At 46.4% G+C, this 12,233-nt stretch overlaps 1 protein-coding gene across 1 annotated transcript in view; it reads right to left on the bottom strand.

The window, feature by feature from the left end:
* The window catches only part of DRAM1 (DNA damage regulated autophagy modulator 1), a 54,574-nt gene that overhangs the window by 19,121 nt on the left and 23,220 nt on the right, over nt 1–12,233 (bottom strand). Inside the window, exons 3-4 of the mRNA XM_056118256.1 lie at nt 9,732–9,874; nt 3,295–3,472 (exon numbers count right to left, since the gene is read on the bottom strand). Coding sequence (XP_055974231.1) covers nt 3,295–3,472; nt 9,732–9,874 — 321 coding nt within the window. The remainder of the gene's footprint in view (nt 1–3,294; nt 3,473–9,731; nt 9,875–12,233) is intronic.

Raw genomic sequence — 12,233 nt, 5'->3', positions numbered from 1 at the left:
TTTTGCTTTTTGGTCACACCCAGTGATGCTCAGGGGTTACTCCTGGCTCTGCTCTCAGGAATTACCCCTGGCTGTGCTTGGGGGACCATATGGGATGCCAGGAATCGAACCCGGGTCGGCCGCGCGCAAGGCAAACGCCCCACTTGTACTATTACTCCAGCCCCTTAAAGGTCAAAAACTTTTTTTTTTTTGCTTTTTGGGTCACACCCGGCGATGCACAGGGGTTACTCCTGGCTCTGCACTCAGGAGCCACTCCTGGCCGTGCTCAGGGGACCATATGGGATGCTGGGAATCGAACCCGGGTCGGCCGCTGCAAGGCAAACACCCTACCCACTGTGCTATCTCTCCAGCCCTCAAAGACTTTTTAAATGAAAAATACACTCAAACTTATTTAATACAAAAGTAATAAGTGGTTTCTGTTTGGGGATGTTACCCTTTGACATGATACATAAGAAAGACCTTCTAGAAAGGGGAATTGTTTATTTCTATGTAAAATTTAAAGCCTGAGCTATTTATTCTACTATAGTTGTTATGGGGGGGGTATTTTATTTTTTATTTTTTGGGTCAACCCCAGTGATTCTCAGAGATTACTCTTAGCTCTGCACTCAGGAATCACTCCTGAAAGTGTCCAGGGGACCACTTGGGGTGGCAGGGATTGAACCCAAGCTGGATGCACCAAGGCAAGTGCCCTACCTGCTATATGATCATTCCAGCTCCTCTTTCTCTCTGATTTTAGTATCTAAGAATTATCCAAAGTTGAAAGCAAGAAAAGATTTCCTGCACCAAGAGACTATGCTTTTGGCACTATAAGCACTTCACCAATGAATTCTATAACTCACACAATTTGACATCTAAAGAAAAAGCCTGAGTATCATCAACTGATAAGTAAGGCAGGAAAGGGAACTATCTTGGAAATCAGGGAACATATCTTATTAATCTCCTTAGGGAACTTATCCTGTTCCCTAAGTAACCCCTCAGTACTACGAACTTGTTCCTCTGAACATGGAGATAATCCATTGAAAAATTTCCTTACCGGGGCTGGAGTGATAGCACAGCAGGTAGGGCGTTTGCCTGGCATGTGGCCGACCTGGGTTCGATTCCCAGCATTCCATATGGTCCCCTGAGCACCTCTAGGAGTGATTTCCTGAGTGCAGAGCCAGGAGTAACCCCTGTACATCACTGGGTGTGACCCAAAAAGAAAAAAAGAAGAAAAATTTCCTTACCTCTGGTTAAAAAGAAGGAGGAGGAGAAGGAGAAGGAGAAGGAGAAGGAGAAGGAGAAGGAGAAGAAGAAAATACTCCAAACCATACTTGGACATCCCATTTTGTACAACTTCAAATTCACTGTTTTTTTTAATAGCTTCCACTCTAAAAGAGAAATGCAGCATTTCATACCTACCAGCTCTGGAACGTTCACTCAAGCTTGACTCCTCTATGGCTTGACTCAGCCCAGGCTCATAAATCACATGAGAACAGTTCCTGTCTGCCTGTAATAACCTGCCTTTTTTTGTTTTGTTTGATTGTCATTTTATTTCCTTTGGAGGGAGGGGGCACACTGAGCTGTGCTCAGGGCTTCCTCCCAGCTCAATGCTCAAGAATCACTCCTGGCAATCTTTGGGGGACCATATGGGGTGCGGGGATTGAACTCAGGTCAACCGTGTTCAAGACAAGCAAGCACCCTACTCACTGTACAATCGCTCTAGCCCCTCATCCATTTTTTTTAAAAAAATAACTGCAGCTGATTTCACAACACACAGTATTTCAAAAGATGGGACTTTTCTGCCCTGGAAGACCTGAGGATTTTCTTCCTTTTTTTTTTTTTTTAAAAAACGTTGGTAACAGCCTCCTGAAAATTCTCAGAGCCTGTGATATGGGGTTTACTTTCACCATTTCTTCCAGCGGCCCCCCACTTAGCTCCTGAAAGTGGTACCGGACCTGGTCTATTCCCTAAGGCCTAGGCCTGAGGCCCCGAGACCCCCTACGGAAGGTGGTGGCCATGCACAGCCAGCCTGCTCTCTCTCACTGATCTTGTCTAGCTACCCTCTGCAAAAATTGTTCATCTTGGAGCCAGAGAGACAGTGCAGCAGAGAAGTTGCTTCCTGGCATGCAGCTGACCCCAGTCAGATCCACCAGCAACCCCCACCCGAGGCACCAAATGGTCCCTGACCATATGTGGTCCCCAATACCGCCTCCCCCCTAAGAAGTCTCCTAACTCATACAGCCCCTCAGACCTCCTTTGAATCTGCCTGCGGGATGCCGCCCAATTCAGGCGTTCTTGAATGAGAACAACAAAATCTTGAGAGCAGACTCCGAAGCATTTTGCTCTGAACAAACCAAAAGGTAAAGCCTTCCTCTATAAGTGCACTTACAAGCACGGGACACTCGACTCATAAGTTAGAAAAGGAAGTAAAATTTTCAGTTTGAAAAAGAAACCAATATTTTTTTTAAAAGTTCTTTCAAAAAAATACAGACTGAACAATAAATGATATAGAACTTTAACAAAATCTCGTAGGGCTGGGCAGTCAGGGTTTCAGCGCAGCAGTAGAACCCTGACTTCACATGCATAGGCCAGAATTCCATCCTCAACAGAAGGGAAGGGGAGGCAAGGGGTAGGAGGAAGGGAGGGGTGAGGAGGGAAGGGGATAGAAAAAAACTTCACATGGTTGAGTAGATCAAGCTATCTTATCCCTGCCTGTGGGAGAGCGGAGGACCAGCAGCCTGGCACTTCCAGGGACTGTTACTTTAAGTACAATATCAATATTGGGCATCATTATCCAAGCACTCCAAAGAAAACTAAACATTTGTACAGGGCTCCCGAAACGCACCCTAGGCAAGTACTGTCAACAGAATGAAGAGCTCTGAGGCTTTCCACCCTCCATTCATACCATCCCCCCCCTCCCCCCCCCCCCCCCCCGCAAAGTCTCCTTTGATCTAACCAGATACAGAGTTTTTTTTCTTAATGAATTTCACTTTCCGCCCAATTATTCTTGCAAAGCATGTGGAGACTCGGTTTTTATCCTTTGCTTGTGAAAGCAAAGACCCACTGCAGTGGCGATTGGGGGCGGGGGGGGGTGTCCAAGCCCCTGGCAGTGCTTGGCCCCAGCTGTGTGGATCCGACAGTTCAGAGGTGAGCTGAGGATGATGCTCAGAGCCAGAAAGGGCTGGGATGGGGCGAGGAGCCTTGCGCATGCTCCGTAAGCGCTCTACTACCACGCCTTTCCTTTTGGCGGGGGAGGTTGGAGGGGGCTGAGGGGACGAGCCAGCGTGCCCGGAGCCTGAGAACCGAAAAGGATACTGGGAATGACAGCTGCACAGGAGACAGCGGAGATGGCCATCCGCGTGTGGCACGTGACAAGGCTGTTCCACTGGGGACAGGACTTGTAGGAGATGATGGACTGCAGGAGCGTGTACAGGACACCGCAGACAAAAGCCAAAAGGGCACCTCCATCATGGACCACCGGGACTGCGAGCTCCTGCAGGTAAGATCACAAACGGGGCGGTGACTGCTAGCACGCGTGTCCGCACAGAGAGGGCTTACACACGCACACGCACACACACACCAGACGAGCGAGTGTGTCTGCAGAGAGGGGCTTACACACATACAAACACACGCACACACATATGCACTCATGCAGCACCCACACACGCATGCACACACATGTATACACACATATACACAGGCACACACACATACACACACCAGGAGGCCTGGGATGTTGCCGCAGCTGTGACTGCTAGTGAGTGTGTCTGCATAGAGGGGGCTTACACACATACACACACACACACACACACATACACACACACACACACACACACACACACCCCAGCCCTGGGATGTTGCTGCAGCTGTGACTGCTAGCAAGTGTGTCTGCACAGAGGGGGCTTACACAAACACACACACACACACACACACACCACACACATACACACTTCCACAACTGACGGAGCACCCCGGGAAAGGGCAGAGTGAGCGCCACCTTCCAGGCAGAACAGTTGGGTCAAAGGGGCTCTGAAGTCTGACTGACAGTTGAGACTGAAATTCTCGACTCTACCTCTGGGCATTGACTGAGACATGATGTGAGACAGAGACAAGACTTGGGGAGCTGGAGCCTCTGCATGCAGGAGGCCCGGGGTGACCTCCTCACAAAATTTAAAAATAAAAATAAATAAAAATAAAAGGAAAACGGAAAAACGTGCTCTGGCCAGACAAAAGCAACTTCAATTTCCTGGCCCACCCCGTCTGCAAAGGTCAAAAAGCTTTTCATCCTGAAGGCAGCCCTGTCACTGGCTCCAGGTGGAAAGTGGCTGCAGCTGACCCTGAATTGCCCTTACTGGTTGGTCAAGGACCACGTCTGGCCATTCCTGGGTGACAGTGGGCTGGCATGTGGCTCAGCGGTCAAGTGCAACCCTTGCATGCATGAGACAAGGGTCTTCAAAAAAGAAAAAGAAAAGAAAAACTGGATTCTGTGTTCGACAGACATTTTCCTTCCGGCATCACATTGCCCTTTTGATGGAATTCCTGTGTCCCCAAGAATACTCTATCCAGAGAGGCTTTCCCTCGGATTTGAAGGAACTATACAGAACTTGACAGGCAACAGCTTAAGGAATTTACAGCCCTGAAAGCAGTTTTGCAAGACATGTTGAAACAGCTCCTTTAAAGGACGGGACAAACTTCCCACCATGTGGCACTCACTAATTGTGTACACAATTGTTTTTTTTTTAGCTTGAGATAGGTTAAAATTAGCAATAAATCATCAAAACAACAACAACAACAAAATGACTGTGTCTCTACCTGAAAATGCAACTTTACAAAGGGACCAGAGAAAGTATCCTAAAGACATGGCTTGGGTACCATGTCCCTGATCGCTGTCTACTCCACCGCACTGGACTTTTCTTCACTCTGGGTCTCCAGGATTCCCTGGCATCACAGTGTTATCCTATTGTTTATGTAGGAAAGGAGATTTAAATTTAAAACACACACACACACGCACGAACTCACAGAAGTCGGGGAGTGGTGCAGTTTAAAGATCAAAGGTGTTAACTCAGTGGTAGAGTACTTGTCTTGCATGCCAGAGGTCTTGGGTTCGATTCCCACAACTGCAGCAAAAGCCCAAAAGCTTTTTAGTTTTATTTCTTGCTATCAAGCCCAGGGGCCAACAACACATATATCATTGACCCAAATGCCGTTCTTCACTCGGGGCATGACTCAAGTGCAGAGAAATATTGCTCAGCCATGGGGGGAGTATTCCCATTCCTACAGGCCTGGCCCATGGGGGCATCCCACTAAATGAACTACACCAGATAAAGGCAAGTCTCGGTGTCTGTAAGCAGGTGATACAGCTGCAGCTGGGGTGCCTGATGGACACATGTCCCTCCAGGGTGCATCCCTGATATCATGGAATATAGTTCTGGGGGCACTTGAACTTCCTCCAATTCTTCCCCTGAAATTCTTGGGGCCAGTCCAGTGTGAACTGCTATAAAGGTAAAGGTAGAGGCCCTCCCGTTGATCGTCGATTTGCTCGAGCGGGCCCAGTAACGTCTCCATTGGAGACTTTGTTGTTACTGTGTCTGGCATATCGAATACTCTCGGTAGCTTGCCGGGCTCTCCGAGAGGGGCGGAGGAATCGAACTCAGGTCGGCCATGTTGGCCGCTTGTAAGGCGAACACCCTACCACTGTGCTATCGCTCCAGCCCTATAGTGAACTGCTATAGGCGCCAAGAATGGACTGGCAACTCCAGAGGAGGGTGTGGGCAAGGGAAGAGATGAGCAATCAAAGAGAGCCTGCTTCCGAGGGTGTCATGGCCAGCACCGAGACAATGAATAGTTTACAAAAAGGTACTGTGCAATTCACAAAGCAAACCCAAATACACACTGCTAGGCTGTGTCATCTTATAAGTGCTCAGCCAGAAGACAACTGTAATTTGAAGGGAAGGATGGACAGAGACTACTGGAGGTAATGCCTTGGCCATGCAGCTGACATGTAACAGTATATACGTACATATATGACATCTCTCGACCGGTATCACACCTACAGACATATAACAGCATAATCATCTAAGATGTACATGTAAGCTCCGATGATTATACTGTTTTTATGTCAAGCATCTCTCCATAAAATTGAAAAAAATGGGCCAGGGCTGTGGCTCAAGTGGTAGAACACTTAACTAATACATGGGGGAGGGGAGGGGCCAGGCTCCATCCCTGGTACCAGAGGGTGTGACCTTGGCAACAACCAAAAATTAACAGCAATCAATTTCTTGAACCAGAAAAATATTAAGGAGAAACAGAAACAGAACAGTGAAGAAAAATAAAGTCTTTCACCCTTGAATGCAAAGCACCTCCAGGCGAGGGAGAACAAACAGAAGGCAGGAATCTTCTGGAATGAGTCATTCTGGAGAACTTCCTGAGAATCCTGGTACTTTCCACTCTCCACTTTCCTAGCCCACCAAGTAAAGCAACATCCTGAATTTACATACTTTGTTTCCTTCCTCTAGCTCTGCCAGAGAATTTGCTTTCCCCCTCCTGTTGGCCAATTCAGCATTTCTTTCAGGATGTGTTTTGGAGGGGATTTGGCGGTTGGGTCCCAGGCACAGCTCAGGGCGACTTCCGGCTCTGTGAGTGGAAGTACTTGGGGAACTATACCGAGCTAGCACGGAACCCCCAGCCTCCTGCATGCAAAGCATGTGTGCCCTCACCCACCCACCCACCCCTGCACCCCCTCTGCCCCCACCCTGCGGGGTCTCACACACACACACACACACACACACACACACACACACACACAAGCTATCTCTCTGGCACTCCTTTTAGGATCAAATCTGTAAACTTCCTGGGACCCCAACCCAACACCATCAACAGTCAAAGGCCCCTTGATTAGAAGCAATTGTCTTTTCATAGGGTCTTTATCAACACAGAGCACAGACTTGGCCATCAAATGTATCTTTTAGAAGGAAGACGCATGTTCAATCCATGGATTTTAGAGATAGCTAAGAGGAAAATGTGCCATACTTTTGGGATTCCCTTTCTTTTTCTTCCTTCCTTCCTTCCTTCCTTCCTTCCTTCCTTCCTTCCTTCCTTTCTTTCTTGAAACTATTCATTGGATAGTCAAAAATAGAGAAAATCAAGGTGCTGAAAAAGATTAAAACTTGGAAACTATGTCTTTTTCAAATAGAAAATGTTTGTGTCAGGAGTTGGGTCTGGAGCATGGGGGCGTAAAGCTTTGATAGTAGAAACTGTAGAAACTGAGGAGAAGACGCCAAGAAGTGCCAAGAGGCACCCAGCCCAGCTCACCAGCTGAGTTGTATCTGGGAGTTTCCCATGGGCGATAACACTGATTCTTCTAACTCAAGGAAAAGCACCACAGTCAGTGCTCTGCCTGGCTCTCCCACCTTTGATGCTTTTCTGGGGAATAGTTCAACCTAGTCTGCTCCAACACAATGTAAATAAATTACAGAACATCAAACAAAGAAGCCATTGTGAATTTTTTTATGAGAATGATGACACGGTAAACACTTGGATTCTGAGCAAGTTTCAATTTCTGGATCTTAGGAGCATTTAATCCTGGAATTTCATGGAAGAGCTTAAAGGAAATCCAAAATTCATTCGTCGAAATGAGTAGATTTTCCTCCAAAAGTTTAAAGCCTGCTCTTATGGTTTTAACAAAATATTGGCATAATCGGTGTTTTAGAGAGATAAAGGTGCTCGCCTTGCATGTGGCTGACTCAGGTTTGAATCCCAACACCCCAGATAGTGACCTGAGACTTGCCAGGAGTGATTCTGAAGTGTGGGTCCCTGATCACGTCCAGGTGTAGGCCCCAAACCAACACAGACACAGACACAGACACAGACACATACACACACACTTATATATGCATATACATGCATATATATTTGTCATATATTTATCTATATCAACATCATGGGCAAGGAGACAGAGCTCAGAGGGCTGGAGTGCAGGGACTGAATGCAGAACCCCAGACTCAATTCCTAGCTCTGCCTGGTCCCCCATGAACAGCACCAAGCACGGATGGATACTGCTCCTTAAATAAAATATAGAACACCTGACACCACAATACTCAGGACATGGATTTACTCATTTAATTCATCTATACCACTGAAAACCATCCCCACACTCCCCTCGCTAAATCTCAACCCAAGACTCTGCCCCATCTTTTCAATGTTTTCCCATTGTTCTTTCTGATCCTATGGATCTGTGAATTGTGTCAATGCCTTCATTTATTAATTTTGTTTGGCATGTGCCTTGCACGCAGGAGACCATGGTTTGATCCCCAGGACACTGGGTTTTCTGAGCAATGAGCCAGGAACAGCCTTTGAGCACTGCTGGGCATCAAGCAAAAACAAAAACAAAAACAAAAACAAATGAAAATGTACATCATGCAAAATTTTCCCAGCGCTGGTGGGGAGGAAGTGAAAGGAATCCCCTCAAGCGACACGGAAAATTATTGTGGAGTAGTCTCCCCTCTGCTGTGGTCAGGAAGTAAGGGGTGACATGACAAGCAGGGCTACGACAAGAAAGAGACCCCCAACCTAGCCCCCAACAGGTGCTCTGCACGGGTCTCCCTGACACCTGGCAACAGCCCAGTCAGCTGATGAGGGCTGAGTCCTGATCTCAGGAGCGCTCATCAGAAATGCAGCTTCATCTCTATCAAAGCTAAACCCCGTCTTCTGGGAGAGACACATGGGGCCATGCTTTCTGGAAAGGATGACAGACACTAGCAGGAATCCACAGATTCAAATGAATCCAGGAACCAGGCAGGATCATCCCAAGCCCTAGTCACAAGGGAGCTACATCAGGCTGTCACCATACCAGCTGGCATCTGAGTCCACTGGCTCCAGTGGGGCCGTGTAGGGGCTCTGCCACTAGTGACCGAAGCAAATGCCCTCCTCACCTCAGCCCTCTCCCCCATCTGTCAGAGACAGGTACGCCATGCTGTTTTTAGAACCCAACACCAGGGCGCTCTCTCTCTCTCTCTCTCTCTCTCTCTCTCTCTCTCTCTCTCTCTCTCTCTCTCCTGTGCAAAGATACATCCAACCACTCCAGGCAAAGCCAACTTCCACACAGTCAAAGTTGGCTTCTATTCGATAGACCAAACATGATTGCCACTCAAAGCCTCTCTTGCAAAACACAGTACCCAAAAGAAGAGAGAGAGAACAAGGGGGAATACCCTGCCACAGAGGCAGGATTGGACGGGGCGGGGGGGGGGGGGGGGGATGAGGGTTGGGGGGGGGGAATGCTGGGACCCGTGGGGATGGATGACGGGCACTGGTGGAGGGATGGGCACTTGATCATTGTATAACTGAAACCCAAGCACAAAATTTGTAAGCCTATAACTGTACCTCATGGTTTTTCACTAATAAAAAAAAAGGAAAAATAAAATAAAATAAAATAAAAAAAATAAAAAAAAAAAACAAAGTTGGCTTCTATAAAGCAATCTATCCATTTTGGTTCGATTTGGGAACTCTGCCCAGCAGCACTCAGTAGCTACTTCTGGTGTGATGCTCGGGGGTTATCCCTGGAGTACTTGTTAGCGGGGACCATGCAGGGTTATGGAGGATTGAGCCCAAGGCTCCCATATGCAAAACATGTGCCCCAACCCTTTGAGCCATCTTCCTGGCCCCTAACTATCCCTTATAAATGTCTCCTGTCCTCTCTGCTTCAGACCCCTCTGATCCCTTCACCACCCCCCAGAGGTGGAAGCCTCGGGTCATACCTGAAAATTGGCGACAATGCCCATTCCGATACATCCCACCAATCCAAGAACTAACGACACCAGGTTAAAAACAGGAGTGCTGAAATAGCTGGTTTGATTTTGCTTCTCTACTATTTTATATCTTGTGTACATTGTGGCCGCACCTAAAGAAAGAAAGACATCTGATTAATTTTAACATTGGATGTGTCCTTTTGGTACGAACTTTTTCTTACTTTTTAAAATGAAAAACACAAGAACAATCTAGAGTTGCTTCATTGATGTTTCTGTTCTCTATTTCCAGATAGCAATTGTCTTTCCATCAGTCCACCCTGTCTGACCTCCTCACCTGTCCATTCTATGTGATCGGGACACTCTCTCTCTCTCTCTCTCTCTCTCTCTCTCTCTCTCTCTCTCTCTCTCTCTCTCTCTTCCTCTCTCTCTCTCACACACACAATCTTTGTTGTTACCCTTTTCACACAATTTGTACTGTTTATTTATCGCATCATACATAAAATTGAACCATACAATTTTTATATATTGTATAGTCACTGACTGCTTGTCATTTTTGGTTTTATTTTGTTTTTATTTTAATCCAAACTAGTGGGGCTCAGGCTTCGTCCTGATTCTGTGCTCAGGGATCACTCCTAGTGGGCTGATGTGGGAAGCCAAGGATCAAACTTTGGTCAGCTGAGTGCAAGGCAAGTACCCTACCTGCTGTGCTATCTCGCCAGCCCCTGCTTGCTGGTTTGTTGTTGGTTTTGTTTTTTTTTCCAGTGAAAAATATGCTAAGACAGGGCTGAGCTCAGGAGTGAAGTACATATATGACATTCCAGACACTGGAGTTCGATTCCAGATACGAGGCAGGGAGGGAGGAAGAGAAGAAAAAGCACTATGATGATTTTGTTGAAAGTATTCAGAAGACTTTTAGATGTTTTTTGAGAGGACTAGTTCCTAAAAGTCGTTTTACTAGGACCCAATAAGCCAAACCAAACCAACCAAACAAAAGGTGAATGTACATATAAAATTGTTAGAAAGGTCAGGGTGTGGTTCAGCACACATGCCTTGCAGGTGGAGGACCTGGGTTCCATCCTTGGCACACACACACACACACACACACACACACACACACACACACACACACACACACACACAGAAATATCTTCAAATTACTCCAAGACTGTCAAAGGATTCATACTCCCAGCGGCAGGGCCTGGCTGCAATTCTGGCCTCCAGCTGCCAATTGAATGAAATAAAGTGGCTGAAAAGTGGTGGCAGGTTGGTTTCATCTGTGTCTCCCTGATTGTCAGTGAAATGGAGCAACTTCCATCCACGTTTCAGTTGATACACTGCACATTTTAAATTTTTCTTTTCTCTCTTGAGTTTTTCTATTCATTTTTACCATGTAGTTGCTTTTTTATAATTAAGTCACTAGTCCACTGTCTGCTAAATAAATATACCAAGGGTTTTCTTCCTTGTTTATCTCTCTTCTTTAGCTGGCTTTTATTTTTCTCCCCATCACCAAAAGTTTCCATTTTTCAATCTTCCAAATATGTTGCTTATTTCCTCATTGGCTTCTGGAGTTTTTGTTAGTTCATATAAATTTTCTGTTGTTGTTTGTGTGTGTGCATGGCGGGGAGGAGGAGGGTGTTTGTTTTTATTTGTGAGAGGGCCCACATTCTTCAGTGCTCAAGGCTCATTCCAGGCTCTGTGCTCAGGGACCACTCCTGGCAGTGCTCGGAGGACCATATGCAGTGCCTGGGAGCTAGTGGGAGTTGGCCATCAGCAAGTCAAACACTTAGCCCTCCATGCTAAGGTTTCAAAATGATTTTCCTAAGACTAAATTCTATTAGAGATTTGTTTGGTAAGTTTAGTCCTTTAACTGCTATTGATTTGTTGTGAATGAAGTGAGAACACTAAAGGTATGTTTTCCCAAAGAGAAAATCAATTTGCCAATTATCCCTTACTGCTTTGAAGAATAATTTGGTTTTAAAAAAAAATGGGGGAGGGGAATCAGAGATGGGAGATATAATAGCTCAGCAGATCGGAGTGTGTGCTTGGAGTGTCACATCCAGAGTGACCCCCAAGATCAGTCAGGGACCAGCCAGAGGTAAGCAAGAGTACAGAGTCTGCCACAGATCTGCCACTTAGCAGATCAATGTAGAATGAGTGAATAGGTGTTAACATTTTAGGTCCAGATTCCCTTTAACTGGATAAATGTGTCTTCTAGCAAAACGCATATAAATATGCAAAGATACGTTTTAAAGAATGCTTATTTCAGCATTGTAAGCCACCACTCAACAAAAAGTCAAAAATAGTGTGGGGGGAGGGGCAATCGATGGTACAATAGTACAGCGGGCAGGGCATTTGCCTTGTACACAGCTGACTGGGTTTGGTCTCCAGAATCCCATATGGTTCACTCAAGCACCATCTGCAGTAATGACTCCTGAAGGAGTAACCCAGATGTGACCCAAATAGCAAATAAACAAACAAACAAACAAAAAAATAGTGTCAGGACTGGAGAGA

Source organism: Sorex fumeus, unplaced genomic scaffold (genome assembly GCF_029834395.1).
Source record: "Sorex fumeus unplaced genomic scaffold, SorFum_2.1 ptg000003l, whole genome shotgun sequence".
NCBI classification, from domain to species: domain Eukaryota; kingdom Metazoa; phylum Chordata; class Mammalia; order Eulipotyphla; family Soricidae; genus Sorex; species Sorex fumeus.
The sequence above is the reverse complement of the archived record's forward strand: the minus strand, read 5'-3'. Positions and strand labels throughout refer to the sequence as shown.